The sequence below is a fragment of the Maniola jurtina genome, chromosome 26, assembly GCF_905333055.1.
Source record: "Maniola jurtina chromosome 26, ilManJurt1.1, whole genome shotgun sequence".
Taxonomy (NCBI): Eukaryota; Metazoa; Arthropoda; class Insecta; order Lepidoptera; family Nymphalidae; genus Maniola; species Maniola jurtina.
This window is the reverse complement of record NC_060054.1, coordinates 7,644,497-7,662,829: the sequence shown is the minus strand read 5'-3', so window position 1 is coordinate 7,662,829 and position 18,333 is coordinate 7,644,497. Positions and strand designations below refer to the sequence as shown.

The 18,333-nt window shown below is 38.1% G+C and overlaps 1 protein-coding gene across 2 annotated transcripts; it reads left to right on the top strand.

The window, feature by feature from the left end:
• Window positions 1–1,473: 1,473 nt before the first annotated feature.
• LOC123878501 (MATH and LRR domain-containing protein PFE0570w-like) lies at window positions 1,474–18,326 on the top strand. Of its 2 annotated transcripts, none has more exons than XM_045925697.1 (15): window positions 1,474–1,728; window positions 3,029–3,221; window positions 4,385–4,829; window positions 5,303–5,459; window positions 5,543–5,661; window positions 5,753–7,924; window positions 8,149–8,520; window positions 9,524–9,712; window positions 11,487–11,702; window positions 12,295–12,437; window positions 13,006–13,147; window positions 14,133–14,324; window positions 15,259–15,461; window positions 16,947–17,135; window positions 17,954–18,326. In XM_045925697.1, exons 2-15 carry the CDS (start codon window positions 3,172–3,174, stop codon window positions 17,997–17,999), a joined length of 4,635 nt encoding a protein of 1,544 aa, XP_045781653.1. In that variant the 5' UTR covers window positions 1,474–1,728; window positions 3,029–3,171; the 3' UTR covers window positions 18,000–18,326. The 2 variants fall into 2 exon arrangements, with proteins under 2 accessions (XP_045781653.1, XP_045781654.1); XM_045925698.1 differs by lacking the exon at window positions 1,474–1,728 and adding an exon at window positions 2,352–2,417.
• Window positions 18,327–18,333: the final 7 nt, after the last annotated feature.

Here is an 18,333-nt window from a genome sequence, read left to right as displayed (position 1 = left end):
GATAATGCAGCTACCGAGCCGCGACGGAGGGCTTACATGCCGCCAACCAACAAACAAACACACTTTCACATTCATATTATGGGTAGTGATTATGTAAAAAAAGAGGTAAATAGATACGTTACATAGTCTGAAATGCTAGCGCATTTTAGTCATATTTGTAGTGCTATTCCTCTTAGTCTCGTGCATTTTGTATCTTCTGTCCAACAGTGGACGTCTATTGGTTGATAATGATGATGATATAAGAATTTTGATATTTTTATTTATTTATTTATAGACTAGCGCTTGGCTGCAATCATACCTGCTAGTAAGTGATGATGCAGCCTAAGATGGAGCGCGCTTGCCTAGAAGTTGCCTATTCACTCTTGACTTTTTTTTTTTTTATTAATTAGGTTAACTTACAGCTACTTACATTAAACATTAAAAATAGTACATAATCTAAACTTATTTTCTAAATGTTGTCGCTATTTACAAGTGAACACAACATTTACGACAACAAAGTTACAAAAAAAAAATAAAAAAAAATAGGTATAACGATGATAATTGAAGGTACTCACTACTCATATTAAAAGTGGAGGGGAAAAATGCCGGAAGGGTGTTCCATATCCTAGCGGTTAGGAACGAGGAAGCAAATTATTTTGTACGTGTATAATAAAGTAATTAAACTCAAATCGGGAATAATAATCCGTGTATAGAGTTATTAGAGAGCTAGAGCTAAGAAGCTTCACTGTAAGGTGGCGCCATGTAGCCAGAGTGCCACGTTCAACAGGCAGTGCTGTGGGCGGTATTGTTCGCTGATTGAAATTCAGCGCGTCGCCTCGCGCCATTAACACGCACCCCGCTCCCCTCCACTCCACTCCACTCCACTCCACTCCACTTAGCCCTTATAGTGATGACATACAGAAAATTGCAGGACCTCGAAAAAAATCGACGGCCCCCTGGCAGTGGTAAGCCTGTGGTCTTATCATGGGAGGTCCCGGGTTCGATTCGATAGTGAGAGTCTGGCACACGGACATTTAACCACGACTAATAGATAGTCTCATCGGTGACAGAAGGGCTGGCTCATTTTTTGCGCAAAGGATCAGCCTGGCTGTGCAGCGCTGTATAGCCACTGACTAGAATAGAATAGATTTTTATTCAAATAAACTTTTACAAGTGCTTTTGAACCAGTGGTAAATTATTATTTGACGATTGCCGTTTCTACCGAGAAGAACCAGCAAGAAACTCGGCGGTTGCTCTTTTCATATAGTATTAATGCTGCATGATTTAATTAAATAAGGCTAACTTTAAATTATACTGCAACATTTTAAATAGACAAAAATATGCATTTAAAGTACAAACAGTCTACAACTTATCAATTGAGTTCGCTATCGATCTACTTATATTACTTATTATTATCAGTGCTTTATCTAGGAGCCGGTGATAAAACAATATGGTAGGTAAGTATCGGTAAAATCAGTTTTATTGCGATTTCCTTCGTACCGAAGCGTGTAAATATTATAATTTATCTAGTTTTTGTGAATTGTGTTGATTGTTATCTAATAACGTAAAACTACTGTTAGTACCTACTTCTTAGTTCTTACGTCCAACGTGTTAGCTTATTAAATTAACCTTTAAGGTGCAAGGCCCGCAAAATTCAAATGTAATTTGGTTTTTCGCAATTTGTAAACTAATACGACAAAGTAGGCGTATGGTATCCTAATAGCGTCAATGGCAGTATCATCTCCACAGGTTTATATAAAAATCTTTACTTGAAAGTATTCAGTTTAAGATATCAGTCAAAATATACGTTTGACGTGAGTTACTCACAAATTAGTCGATACTCTGACGAATTTCTTAAGCTGGACCCTTGCAAACGAGCAGTCGGGTCACCTGGCGTTAAGTGATTACCGCCGCCCATGAACATTTGCAGCACCAGATTTACCGCCGATGCGTTGCCGGCCTTATTGTACACCACAAAATTACTACAGAAAAACACATACAAAGTATGACAAAAACATATCATGTCCACAAATTCAAATTCAAAATATTTTTATTCAATTAGACTTTTACAACTAGCACTGATTCGGAATGCCTTTCCTACCGAGAAGAACCAGCAAGAAACTCGGCGGTTGCTCTTTTCAAAGATTTGATATACATGCATGCGGGGCTGCAATTGCTTGTATGGTATGGAATATTATTGTAAATTGAACAATTGAAAAGAGCAACCGCCGAGTTTCTTGCTGGTTCTTCTCGGTAGGAACGGCATTCCGATCCCGTGGTAAATTATTTGACGATTCAGTACTTGTAAAAGTCCATTTGAATAAAAATCTATTCTATTCTATTCCATGGTCTTGCGCCGCGTCGCCATCTAGCGGCTCCCGTTGTAGTCTGACCACCAGTACTGGGAGGTCTACTAACGCTGCGCTATCCGGTGCAAGGTCATCATTCTAGCACCTAAGACCCCAATGCCTATCAATTTATTTTTAGGGTTCCGTACCTCAAAAGGAAAAACCGAACCCTTATAGGATCACTTTGTTGTCTGTCTGTCTGTCTATTTGTATGTCTGTCCGTCCGTCGTGTCTGTCAAGAAACCTATAGGGTACTTCCCGTTGACCTAGAATCATGAAATTTGGCTGGTAGGTAGGTCTTATAGCACAAGTACAGGAATAAATCTGAAATCCGTGAATTTATGGTTAGGTACGTACATCATTTTAAAAAATTAAAATGTGTTTCAATTTTCAAAGTAAGATAACTATACCAAGTGGGGTATCATATGAAAAGGCTTTACGTATACACTATACATTCTAAAACAGATTTTTATTTATTTTTATGTACGATAGTTTTTGATTTATCGTGCAAAATGTTGGAAAAATACCCGAGTACGGAACCCTCAGTGCGCGAGTCTGACTCGCACTTGGTCGGTTTTTTTTAATCAGATACAGGTTAGTCCTTGACTACAATCTCATCTGATAAGTGATGATGCACTGATGCAAGCTGGCTTGTCTGGGTATGGCGGTTTTCATTAACCCCACACTCCTTTGGTTTCCAGTTTCTACACGGCATCGTACCAGAACGCTAAATAACTTGGCGGCTCGATTTCTCGAACGATGGGCTCTGCCCTCTGCCCGTAGCCACTTAACGATAATATAGCTATTATCGACAATCTTATCAGTGCGATAAACACACAATTATATGGAAGGCGTCGGCCACAGTACATTGTTGAAGTTCTTCCACGATAATATGTAAGTACTACCTACTTACCTATCCTTGAAATATTAATTTATAAAATAACGATTTTCACTACCATGTTATTAATGCTATGGGAAATTGTGTTTGTTTGTCTATCAATCACGCCGCAATGAAGCAACGGATCAACGTGAATTTTAATAATGAAAATTAGCGAGCAAACGAGCAGGCGGGTCACCTGATGTTAAGTGATTACCGCCGCCCAGGATTATTTTTTAAATGATGATGATTATTTGCTTGGATGTAGTTAAAGAATATATTATGTATATACAAGAGTTGATGTATTTAGTTCTATAATAATATTTTTGGAGCTGGTGCCAATTAGCTGCATGAATCGTTAACGCTTTATATGTATTTTTTGGGATTCCACAAGGACCTCTCATTGGCACCGAGCCACTCCAAAGAATATTATTATACAACTATATTAACTTTCGTATGTAACATAATATATTAGGTAATAAAAAAATAATAACATAAATCATTTTTTAATTTTTAGTATTTGTGGTTATTGAGGTCAATTATTTTTTCTCAATTTTTATTGGCCCCCATCCTACTAAGCTACTATGCCGATCGCGGGCAATTTACTATTATCCATGAGAGAGTTCTGTTCTCTATCTTCGAAGATATTCATCAGATTTTCACCAAATTTATTATATGGGGCCACCTATCAAATAAAAAAGAATCATCAAAATCGGAAAGAAAAGTACAGTCGAACTGAGAGCCTTCTCCTTTTTTGAAGTCGTTACAAGTATAAATAAAAAATTTATAACACCCCGACAAGTGAAGGTTACAGTAACTAGCTAAATCGATTTTCTTGGATTATAGCTAAAAAACTCTCGATCAAGCCACCTTTCAAACAAAAAAAACTAAATTAAAATCGGTTCATTAGTTTAGGAGCTACGATGCCACAGACAGATACACAGATAAATACGTCAAACTTATAACACCCCTCTTTTTGGGTCGGGGGTTTAAAAATGGCAACCAACGAGTATCTCTGGACAAATGATGTCCGCGACTTCGTCTACGTAGATTTCGGTTCTCCCAGCGACCAGCTAACCTATAAATCAATGTGTTCTCTTAAAATCCCGTGGGAACACTTCCCACAGGACCTACCTTATTTTTACCAGCTTACAAATTGTTTTAATATTCATTCTTTCAGCCCGAGTAACACAATGTCAGAACGTTCACCGACAATACAATCTGAAGTACCACGACTACAGCAATTAAGAAGTATTACAGAAACCACACTTGCTAACCCTGAACACATTACTGATGATATCAAGTATAGACATAATATTAGAGACGCTAGAATACCAGCTACTGAAGAGACTGGAAAAGATTATACTGTAGATGATAAAAAAGATGTTACATTACCAGAAGAAGAGAAGGATCAAAATGGAGATTTTGCTAAATTACCGAATACTAGTGAGAAATTTACAGACGAAAAAGTTTCCAGTGCTGCAAATTTAGCATCCGATGACAACACAGTAGCTGACAAAGATGATTTTGTCTATTCGCCAGTGATTACAGTGACTAAGGAAGAGTCGACCCTGACGAAGGGAGATCTGAAGCTTCAGAAGGTGGTCGTCTCGGAGGATATCGCGGTAAGGTTCCGACATTTGTTTAAGAAGCAATGTCCTTCGGGGAAAACAGTGTTCACACAAGAGCAGAAGTTTGAGTATGGGTCTAAGAAATGAGCTAAGGAATGTGTTGTTTTTGATATTTTTGAATTAATTCCCTTCATTTTTAATGTCTTCCTCTTCGATGAAGAAGTACTAACTAGATTTTATATCGACTATTATCTTCCCTTTTCAAGATTTTATTGAACTATATTGAAATTTTAATTAAATCATATATTTTTTTCATATTAAGTTCTTACTGTTTTATTTCTTTCCTATAATATTATGAATATTTGATAAATAAAATTTTAGATATGAATACAATCTTTGAAATTCTTTTTCCTTAAATCTCTTAGTGTTCCAATGAAAGTTTCTTTAAAATTTATACTTAAAATATAGAAATATGAAACTATAATATTTAAACATATAGAAATAATTCTTAAAATTTAATTTTTTAGGATAAATCAATGATTAACAACATGACGACAAGTGTAACTGAGGCAAGTAGTCCTAATGAAGTCCACACTGAAATACATAGCGACGTTTTACCGGTTTTGATAAGAACTGATCCACATCCACACACAAATGAAAATAATGATAAGCAGAAAACTAAAGGTGACTGTATAACTTAGAAGGAATGAAATTTAATTTAAAACATAATCCTGTCTAAAATATTAATAAATTTAAATAATTTTCAGTTGAAGATCAGAAAGATTTGAAGAAAAACCAAACGAAAATACCAAAACTCAGGTTTAAACAAGCAGTTGAGAGAATAAGAAAAGAAAAACAAGACAAAGGAAATTCAAAAGATCCCAAGGTACAACAATTTTACTTTAATTTCTTATGTTAAGTTACAGAATGGCTATGAAAATATGCTTAGAAATATTATGTCGCTTGACTTTTTTCAGCCATCTTTGGAACAAAAACGTCGCTCATCTATACCAAAACTGAAAGACATCATCAAGAACTCAGCACACTCACCGCAAAAAGATTTTATTGAAACCAAGAAAGGCCAAGAATTAGAGTCGCCAAAAGTAGATGACGAATTTGACAAAATTTACGAAGAAATTATAGAAAGCGAAGCTTCTAATAATATACCATCACCTGAAAAAATTAGCAATCCAGTTAAACTAGAATCGAAGTTTGAAGAAATAATACACGCTTACGACGAAAATAATATCGAACCAATTAGTATAGAGAAGGCAAAGAGTAAAATCCCACTATTTAAGCGTAAAAGTGAACAGGAGATTGAAATACCGACTCCGAATCACCGAAAATATTCATTTAAGAGATCTAATACAGAAGATCACAAAAATAAAGCCCCTGTAGCGATTACAAAAGAAAAATCTATGAAACCTGATGTCGAAACTGTTAGACACGGGAACAGAAGTGAAACTACTCCAAGCGTAAAATCAGGAGCTATTTCAAAGAACAAAACTGATTCACTTGGTAATGCTAACCCTACTATAGTAAAATCAGAGGCCATACAAAAAAGTATTGAAATGAAAAAAGAACTAATGACTTCGCTAACAAAAACTGTAGTAAAATCAGAAAACATTAGTGATAGTAACGTAAATGATGCTACAAAGTGTAAAATACCTGTTGCGTTAAATACAAAAGATAGTTTGGACACGAAAATTAACTCAGCTACTCTAAACAAACATCCAACTAGGTTAAATATTAAAGATAGGATGTCCCAAACAGTGACTGATAAGAAAGATAAAATAATGGATAAAAACTTTGAAAAAGCTCATCTACAAAATGCATTACATTTCAAAGCACCTACACTTCTCGAGGAAGAAAAGTTCGACAAACAAGATGTAAAGCGTATTTTAGGAACGAAGAATATTGACGACGAAGTGATAGCAGAAAAACCAACTTCTTTGTCTCAAGAAAGCGAGACTTCCGAAATACAAAATATGGATCTTGAGGAACAAAACGGAATAAAAACTAAGCATTCTTATATGCCTACTATTCCCAACTCGCTGACAAAATATGGAAGAGTCACAAAGACTACAGACAAAGAAACAGTATCTTCAGAAAACCTCTACAGTACACAATTAGGTCCACCTTACGCCAAGCCTTACGCACACCTTACAACGATAAACGGTAACAAACATGTCAATGAATTTTCTCATTTGACAGAAAACCAAAACTGTCAAGAAACAGAACCTAAAAACAGTAACTTAATATTAGAGAGTTCGAAAAGCAAAACAGATACACTTCTTAATGTAAAAACTAATCCGAGTAATATACCACATCTACTTCCGTCTCAATATGAAAATGAAAGCAAAATTCCTACAAATGAGTCATCTCATTTCATAGTCAAAATTAATCTTGATGACAGCAAGCATGATGTTAAGATGATTAAGGAATATCAAACAGTCAAAGAACTAACAGCCGCTAATATTGGAGCTCAAGAATTTAAAATTGAAACCGAAAATAACAAAGCACAAGATAAAGACAGTAACTTCAAAACAGATCCCAAAACAGATGTTAAAATAAATTACGTATCAAAAGAAATTACAATAGATAGTGAAAAAGATCAAAGCGTTAACAAAATTGAACTGACTTTGAAATCGCCAATCAGAACAATTATGAATGAAAATGATACTGACAAAGAAAGCAATACAAACACACAAAATATAACAACACTTAGAATTACACAAGAAATTAATGATTTGAAATTAAAGCAACAATTAGATCAAAAATTAAAGCGACCGTATAGTACCTCTGATGTCAGAAATATGCAACTTACAAAACCTTTAATATCTAAAACAAAAATATCTGACAATGAGGCAGCATTAGTAACAGACGAAAATCAGGCTGATTTAGTGAATAAAAAAGTACTAGCTAACACACAGAATAATTTAAAAAAAGAAAATGATAATGAAATGGAAGATTTACTTGTCCAAAGAACGAATATAGGAGAAGAAGCAGAAGAAGATATTATTATGTTAAAGGGTAAAGTCAACAGAGTGATAAAAAGGTTGGATTCGAAGGATTATAAAACAGTCAAAAAAGAAGTAGATGATGTACCGAAAGAAGTCTCTGTGATAGCTAAAATAGCTATGTTTGAAGTGAGTATATTTTTCTGTAATTTTTATTAAAGCTAACCGCATACTAAAAAAATCATCCATTACATGATATTACAATGTTCAACAAGAAAAGATTTTAAACTGTTAATTATGATAGAGATATTTATTGGTAAAAAGTTTTACTTGTTCTCTTTATTAATAAACAATTATATTTCTTTGTTTTGGTGTACAATAAAGAATACTTTACTTTACTTTTTCATTTCCAGAGATGTGAAACAAAGGACGCATTATCAAAAAGTAACGAAAGCATTGAATCACTTCAAGAAGACAATGACAAACCTAAAATTGTGAATGAAATTTTAAAGACAGACATCAACCAAAATGAACTTAACTATATAGACGAATCAGCAAACGCAACAGCTTTAGAAAACAAAGTAAATAATGAAAAAACCAGAATGAATAATGATTTGGAGGGTAATAAAGTTAATAAAAGTGAAAAAACAAGTCATTTGAAGACTAAAAATATTTCAAGTGAAGGAAAAATGATAAATCGGACAATTTCAAGTGTAAATAATGAAGTATTTGAGAAGGATGGCAAGTCTAGTACAGAAGTATGGCAGGAGTATAGAAGGAAAAAGGTAATCATGTTTGCTCTTACAGATACTCCCTATGTCCATACTAATATTATAAATGCGAAAGTGTGTCTGTCTGTCTGCTACGTTTTCACGGCCGAACCGATTTTAATGACATTTGGTACAGACATGGGATACATCCCGGGGAAGGACATAGGCTACTTTTTATCCCGGAAAATCAAACAGTTCCCACGGGATCTTTAAAAACCTAAATCCACGCGGACGAAGTCGCGGGCATCATAATCAAACTATCGCCGCTCACTACTTGGTAGTATTCTCTCCGAGTGAGAAAAGCAAGGCCATAGTCGACCATGCTGGTCAAGTGCGCATTGGCAGACCTAGATTAACTAGAAAGAGCAACCGCCGAGTTTCTTGCTGGTTCTTCGCGTTACGAACGGCATTCCGAACCAGTGGTAAATTATTTTGACGATTAAAAGCACTTGTAAAAGTTTACTTAGACAAAAATACTCTTTTCTATTCTAGCTGATGCCCGCGACATCGTTCCCGTGGATATAGGTTTTTTAAAAATCCCGTGGGAACTCATAGATTTTCCGGGATAAAAAGTAGCTTATGTGCTAATCCAGGATATTATCTATCTCCATTTCAAATTTCAGTCAAATCCGTTCAGTAATTTTTGCGTGAAGGAGTAACAAACATACATACATACGTATTTACAAACTATCGCGTTTATAATATACTATTATTAGGATAAACCGGTTTTCAAGGTTCAAGACGCTTTATTTACAGAATCATTTTTTGCAATGAGATTACGTAATGTCCAGTACAAATGTTTCATCTTACATAACCAGGCATGCAAAATTAGTACTAAAACAATTTAATATACAAAAATATTCTTTGATATTCAAAAATTCATCTATGTTTAACACAAATGAATGTATTTGCATGACAGCTGGACCAGTATTTTGTATAATTACACATATAAAATGACCTGTATCAGCAAATAAATAAATTGATTGATTGATTGATGACATTTGTTGTTTACTTTAAGGAGGATTCGGACATGCGGAGGGCTAGATCTCTGGCCGAGCTGGACCTGGGGGACGCGGTGAAGGGGCGCGTCAAGCAGCTGGTGGTGAGGATGAGCTCCGTGGACAGGGGGGAGGGCAGGAGGGAACAGCTGGAGGGGAGGTACAGGCCCAGGGGCGGCGCCGTGTCGCAGAGGATCGCCATGTATGAGGTAATACTATAATGCTAAATGTTTATCAGTGGGAGGGCGGGCGGTGCGTCGCATGCTGCATGTTGCACCATACAGATTTGTTTGGTTTAGCGGATTATAGCAAATTAAGCTTTTGGTTCCTTGCATATCATGGACTTCCGCAAAGTGACGCCTGCTTCTATACTACAATTTAAATTGGTATTTAGTAAAACGCACAATAGCTCCGAAAAGTCAGAGGTCCGTGCCCGGCATTGAACCGCCGACCTTCCGGATAGAATGTTTGACGTCTTCACGAGGCCGCTTGTTATCATAACATATACATAATAACATAGTATGACAGATACTAATATTCTTCCAGAAAAGTAATTAGTATATTTATTGATTGCTTAAACTCATACACGACTACTAATTATATTGTTGCTAGTTACTCGCGACTTCGTTTACGTGGATATAGGTTTATAAAATCAAACACACGTGCAAGCTTTCTCCTTTATAATATTAGTGTGACTAGCTGATGCCCGCGACTCCTTAATCGCGTGGATATATTAGGTTTATAAAATCCCGTGGGAACTCTCTGATTTTCCGGAATTAAGAATAGCCTATGTGTTAATCCAGGATATTATCTATTTCCATTCCAATTTTCAGCGAAATCCGTCCTGTTGTTTTTGCGTGATTGAGTAACAAACATACACACACACCTTTATAATCCATGAATGCGAAAGTGCGTCTGTCTGTCTGTCTGCTACGTTTTCACGGCCTAATCGCTGAACCGATTTTAATGAAATTTAGTACAGACTTGTGATACTTCCCGGGGAAGGACATAAACTACTTTTTATACCGGAAAATCAAAAAGTTCCTACAGGATTAAAAAACTGAAATCCACGCGGGCGAAGCCGCGTACATCCTCTAGTATTAGCGTAATTTGAATTATTTGTCTACACTATACAAACAAGGACGCGTACAGATTATTTGAATATAAGAGAGAACGCACGTGTCTTTTATAAAATAAAGTTAAAGAATTTTAGATCTAGATTTTTTTTACAACTTTAACTATTTTTTCAATAGGATGAGATATTTTATCCTAACATATGAAAAGTATAGATTACGCAAATTATATTTTTCGTGGTTTTTGAGTAAAAAAATTACTTAAAAGTAGTTTGTGATTTGGTTTAGTTGTAATAGTTATGAAGTTTCTGTGTTTAATTTGGCTTTTACTTACGACAGTAAGTGATCTAACGCATACTAACAAGTGCAGTTATCATTTTCGAGGGAAGCTGGAAGAAATTTCTATTATAGAGATAAGCATAACCTTTGTCCACTTAATTTCGTTATTAGTTTGTAAGAACTTAATGTATTATTTCATAATAAACAAGACAAAATTGAAAACTAAAACCCGACTGCGATCGTCTTAATAAACGCTGAAATACTATAGTAAAATTGTTTTTCTGTCGCTTGGTATATTTTAATGTTGTTGTACATTTATATTTATGAACTCAGAATTTTCTCCTCTTTCATTTGACACCCCACTCGATACAATAGCAAAAAAAAAAATTTTGCAGACCCCTCACTTTTTTTCATGTAATATCCGTTAGGTCAATTTTTTTGTATAAAATGTAGCCTATGTCACCCGGACCTTTATGACGAATCGATTGACACCTCATTCATCAAAATCGGCAAGTTTAGGCGCTACGGTGGAATACACAGAATATGGATACAAACATACACACACATAATTACATACCTACATACATATTACATACATTATTTTTAACACATTATTTTTTATTTTTTACAGAGAAAGCTAACCCCAACCCGTGGCGATGCCCCGCCCGTCAGACAGCCAGCCAAACCTCTCGCGACAGAAGCAAAGACCATCAACGAGGAAGAGCTGAGAGGTAGGATAGAAGAACTGAAGAGTGCTAAGGTGAAGTACGGCCGCTCGGAGGACGTGGCCTACATCGAGCTGAACGACGGGGGGAAGATGCCGGTCCTCGCTCTCGGGACTGCTATGGTGAGGGAAATCTACTTCAAATTACTTTATTTTGTTCATGTTTTTAGGGTTCGGTTTCAGACGACGGAATAAAACCCGATGGTAGCTATTTATTCTACAATTTTTACCTTTATTTTATGTTAGTTTTATTAGTAAGTATAATTGTGTTTTGTGTGTGTTCATATGTTATGTTATGTACAGTGTTGGTTAGTAAAATTGTTAATTTACAAGTGTTTAAAACTACTTAGTATAAATGTACTTACATTTATATCTATTGCTATATATCATTATTGTGTGATTATTTGTTTAAGAAGGAAATCACTATCCAGTCTAGATAAGGATCCTATATTCGGGTAGGTATAGGTACTCTGCACCCATAGGTACGTAGTAGAAATTCCTGCACGGTCATGTACGAAGCGATTTGCCTCCTCGATTCCAATTCGAACCGGTAAGATACTACTTTTCCGGAATCAGTTTTCCCCTTCTACCTTCAAGTCAAGAGTGAATAGGCATCTTCTAGGCATGCGCGCTCTATCTTATTGCATCATTACTTGCTCTAGCTTACAAGCGCTAGTTTACAATTTTTTTTTTAAAGTTCTCTCTTCTCCCGCAGCTGGAGCCGGCGCTGCTAAAGCACGTGATCCACGCGGGCATCGAACTGGGGTACCGCGCGATCGACTGCGCGTACATCTACGGCAACGAGCGGGAGGTGGGCCAGGCCATCCGGGACAAGATACACGACGGGAGCGTCACACGGTGAGTGATCACAGCCTATCCAGGGGGTCTAGGAATCCCGGGCACGCACCTCGAACTTTTTTTAAATAAAAAATAGCGAGCAAATGAGCAGGCGGGTCACTTGATGTTAAGTGGTCACCGCCGCCCATGAACATTTGCAGCACCAGAGGTACCGCCGATGCGTTGCCGGCCTTTCAGGAATTTGTTGGTGTCTTGAATAACCTCACGTTGTAATCTAGTGGGAACACCGCCGATGGGAGTTGATTCCACAGTGTGCACGTGCATGGTAAAAAGGATCTGGCACAACGGGGGTCGGCGCACCACACGCCACGTCTTGCGCCGCCACCATTCAGCGGCTCCCGCAGACTTGTTTGATGTCGTCTGTTCACCTAGTGAAAGGGTCTACCAATACTACGCCTTCCTACAATCTCCTGATTTCTGTTTTGAAAGGTTCCAGTTCACACGCCCTCTATCAACAGGCACTTGGCCAGCATGATAGACTGATCTAAATCTTTTTTATTCTGTGAACTGTGTTCAGTAGTGCGCCGGCTATGGGTTTCGATGCTGATGACCCTCGCACTGTCCTCAGGTCGGAGCTGTTCATCATCAACAAGCTGTGGAGCACGTTCCACCGGCGCGACCTGGTGGAGAAGGCGTGCCGACAGTCGCTGGACGCCATGGGGCTGGACTACTTCGACCTCTACCTCATACACAACCCCATGTCCTTCAAGGTAGCTCATCAACATCATTCTACAAGATATATTAATCATTAGCTGTGCCCACGACTTCGTTCGCGTGGAATAGTGACTTTTCGGGCAGCATATTTTAAATTACATATACCGTTTAAATTGACATACCTTTTTTTTTTCTGAACCGATTGACATGAAATAACACTACCTTAACACTAAATGTTAAGTGAAGCTTACTACAATATATTAGTGAAAACCGTATCTAAATCGAATAAACCGTTTCTGATATTAGCGTGCACAAACACACAGACAAACAGACAAACAGACAGAAAAAAAATTAGTTACAATTTCAGGTTCGGCATCGATATAATAACAACCCCTGCTACTTTTTTTATATATATTTCCATTGTACAGACACCACTTTTCTACAATTTTATTATATGTATAGATTAGCTCAACGGTTCAGGAGCGGACTGAATTCCGAAAGGTCGGCGGTTCAAAGTTCAAACCCCACCCGTTGCACTATTGTCGTACCCACTCCTGGCACAAGCTTTACGCTTAATTGGAGGGGAAAGAGGAGTATTACTCATGATTAACATGACTAATATTATTTAAAAAAAAAAAAAAGATATTTCGGAGAGTGTGCACAAGAGCTCTTTGACCTGGTTCCCCCTTCACCTTTCTACTATCGTACTCCAAGGCATCGTCGAGGTTTGCATCCGTATGTAGTTAAAATTCCTCGGACACGTACGAAGCGATTTGCTTCCTCGTTTCTAATTGAAACCGCAGAATATGGAACATCAGTTTTCCCTTCCACTTTTAATATGGGTACCTTCAAGTCAAGAGTGAATAGGCAACTTCTAGGCAAGCGCGCTCCATCTTAGGCTGCATCATCACTTGCTAGCAGGTCTGATTGCAGCCAAGCGCTAGTCTGTAAATTAAAAAAAAATCACTACCAAAACGATCGGAGCTATTCTCAAGTACACACTAAAATGTTAGTTATAAAATAATAGCTGTTATCTTCCAGGAAGGTTCGAACCCTCTGCCCAAAATAGCGGGGGTCTTGCAATACTCGTCGCATGACTATCTGGAGGCCTGGTATGGCGTGGAAGGCCTCATATCGCGGGGCCTCGCACGCAGGGGAGGCCTCAGCAACTTCAACTCGCAACAAGTGGAACGAATCGTGGAGAAAGCGAGGATCAAGCCTGTCATCAACCAGGTAACCAAGATATAGATCCGAGGCCTTTCTATGGCATCAAGGGCTCGTGGACGGTACTACGGCTTTCAAAGCTTGAAAAGTCTAGTGAAATCCCAAATATGTATATTTAGTATAGGTACATCAATAATAAACATGATAATAAATAAGGCACGCGAATTCATCCGCGTGGATTTAAATTTTTAAAGAATCTCGTGGGAACTCTTTGATTTTAAGGAATATTTTTTTTTACTTTTCCGTGTTTGTGGTTATTGAAGTCGGTTTTTTTTTCTATTTTACAACTTTTAGTGTCCCCACTGTACTATAATATGCTATGCCCAGTTAAAACCCTACTGTTTACTAAGCTATTACACTGATCGCGAGCAATATAGGTACTCTTATCCATTGAGGTGAAGATCTGATGAATATCTTCAGAGATAGAGAACAGCTCTATCTCTGAAGATATTCATCAGATCTTCACAAAACTAAAATGGGACCACCTCAGAAGTATGACCTACCAAACAAAATAATATCAATTCATATTAGGCGGAGTAATCGCGTAACAAACATACAAAAAAAAACGTACAGTCGAATAGAGAGCCTCCAGCTCCTTTTTTGAAATCGTTTAAAAAGTTGCCTAGCAATGATTTTATAATCAATAGGTACAGCATCGTCTCTATTTAATTCTAATAAAATTTCGAATTACTCGTAGGTATCTATAAATACAATCCTGAAGGTTGTCAAAGGCCGTAAGTCGTTTAGCACGTTAATGATCATATTCGCTAGGTACGGTTACGCACATGCGTTGAATGTGTCTATAGAAAAAGGTCATAAGTGCGAGAGGTTTTTGATGCAACAGTTTCGCGGAATTGTTACTCGAATTCTGAGGCCCACCGTACCTAATCCATTCTCAATAATTCTAAACTACCTATTAATTCATCTCAAATATGGTCACCAGGTCGAATGCCACCCCTACCTCACCCAGCTGCGGCTGGAGGAGTTCTGTCTGTCGCGCAACATCAAGCTGAGCTGCTTCGGCGTGCTGGGCTCCAAGGGCACCCCCGCCGAGCTGACCAGCGGCCTGGCGCCAGCCATCGACGACCCCCTGCTCCAGGTCATGGCTGCGGGGCTGGGGGTCACGCCTGCCCAGCTACTCATCAGGTATGAAGTACAAATATGGTCACCAGGTGGAATGCCACCCCTACCTCACCCAGCTGCGGCTGGAGGAGTTCTGTCTGTCGCGCAACATCAAGCTGAGCTGCTTCGGCGTGCTGGGCTCCAAGGGCACCCCCGCCGAGCTGACCAGCGGCCTGGCGCCAGCCATCGACGACCCCCTGCTCCAGGTCATGGCTGCGGGGCTGGGGGTCACGCCTGCCCAGCTACTCATCAGGTATCAATTAGAATTAAAAAGATTTTTTTTTCAAATAAACTTATAAAAGGAGATACTTTTAGGGTTCCGTAGCTCAAAAGGAAAAACGGAACCCTTATAGGATCACTTTGTTGTCTGTCTGTCTGTCTGTCAAGAAACCTATAGGGTACTTCCCGTTGACCTAGAATCATGAAATTTGGCAGGTAGGTAGGTCTTATAGCATAATAAATAATAAATAAATAAACATTCTAAAACAGATTTTTATTTATTTTTAAGCATTTAGTAGTTTTTGATTTATCGTGCAAAATGTCGGAAAATACCCGAGTACGAAACCCTTGGTGCGCGAGTCTGACTCGCACTTGGCCGGTTTTTTGGACCGACAAATTATGGATCCCAGTAGGGTAATAGGAAAGCTTCTCTACTGCTAGCAATAGAAAATCAGTGCCTTGATTACGGTAGAATGATAAATAAGTCAACAATCGCAAGTTACAATCGCAATCACCTCTCATTGGTTGACGCTCGCTCAGTATTGGCTACAATGCATTGTTGCAACAAAAATAGCATTTATTTATTTTTATAAAAAAAACAGCAGGTGGATCACCTGATGTTAAGTGATTACCGCCGCCCATGAACATCTGCAGCACCAGAGGAAGCGCCAATGCATTGCTGGCCTTTCAGGAGTTCTTTCAGGAGTTTTGGTTATTGATCCGTCCTTTTAATAAACCCATATTATAATCTAGTGAGAACACCGCTGATGGGAAATGAACCAGCAAGAAACTCGGCGATTGCTCTTTTCAAAGATTTGATTTACAATAAACAGTATACCAAACGTCCCACTAGATCTAATGGTGTTTGTGGCATGGTGGTGACGGTGGATCTGATGGTACAGAACCCTTCGTGTGTCAATCCGTCGCGCACTTAGCCGGTTTTTTAAAGTAAGTAAACGTTAATAGCCGATAAAAGTTCAGCGCTCGCTTCGCTTGTCCTAATGTTGTATATTATACAGTCGAAGATTGTGTAAAAGATACAAGAGCGTGGATTTGACCGGCAGCTCGCTCCAGTAGCAGCAGATTTCAATTACTTTTATACATGGATAATATTGTAAATCAAATCTTTGAAAAGAGCAACCGCCGAGTTTCCTGCTGGTTCTTCTCGGTGGGAAAGGCATTCCGAACCAATGGTAGATACTTTTGAAGATTTAAACGTACTTGTAAAAGTCTAATTGTATAAAAATATTTTGAATTGAATTGAATTGAACTGAGTTGTGTTGGTGGCAGCTACCAGCTGCAGCTGGGCCGCAGCGTGGTGGTGAAGTGCTCCAGCGCGGCGCACCTGGCGCAGGCACTCGCGGTCGCTCCACCTTCATCATCAGCGTCTCCATCACCAGCGCTGGTGAGGCTGCAGGCTTCACACGTGGCGGCGCTGAACGCTCTCAACAGGAACAAGAGGATCTTCGATTTTAAAGGGTAAAGCTTTGTGGAAAACCCTTAAAAAACTACTTGGAATTTAATATACGGTTGGCCTCAGAATTCGAGTAGCAATTCCGCTAAACTATTGCAGCAAAAACCTGTCGCACTTATGACCTTTTCCTATAAACACGGCACACATACCTAACTCATGTGCATAACCCTGCCACGCGAATATGATCCTTAAGGTGCTAAACGACTTACGGCCTTTGACTGTACCCAGTCTATGCTTGCTTCCGTACTAATAGTCCCACGGAAGTCATTGCTTGGTTGCTAAAATATCAATTCAAGCAAAACCTATATCTACACTGCTTAGGAGTTCAGTACCCTACAGCATCAGAATTGAAGAGTTGGGACCTGGAGTTCAATGACGTAGTATATTGCTTGTTACCTACAAAATGTGTGTGTCTGGCTTCACGGAAGACCAGCGCTGTGCCTGCGTCCCCGACACAGGCGCAGCAAATGCTGAGTGGAGTCCATTTTGGCACCACACACCACGCGTCCCATTTCATACTTTATTTATTTGTTGGTACCAAATAAACAGTTTTCCTTTCTTTCTTTACAATAATATTGGGCATTAACAGCTTCTGAATCCTCACGGGTTAGGTGTGCTGTGGCCTGCATCATCAGGATTGAAGAGTTGGGACCCTTTAATGAGGTAGTCTACATCGATTAAGCCCTCATACTATAGTACTGTAATATTATTCTGTGCCTTTAGGCAGAGTATGGCCTGATTGAGGAAATTAAAGAAAACACATGGTTCTAACAGGTTTAAAATTATATAATTTTATAATTAAGGTGTTTTTTTCTATTTTCAGAATGGGTGATACACACAGAAACTATCCCTTCAGAATACCTTTCTAAAGTATTTAAGATTAGTACGTAAATATTTAACTATATCATTTTTTTCGTTTGATATTATGTACCTTGTAATATTAGTTACCATAGGAGATAACAAATAATGCAGTATTTATTAACTAATTTTATTTTACTTTAAAATCAGTTCAATAGTATAGCACTTATTATTTTTGATGTGCTCCTAAGCTAAGTATATTTTTGTGAAAATATTGTTATTTTTTACAGACATTATTGTGTAATGAGCTTGTCGTCTACTGCGCAAGTATAAGGTCAGCTGTATATTCATGTTAAACTATATTTAAGTAGGTATAGAAATAAAAAACATTTGTTACATTCAATC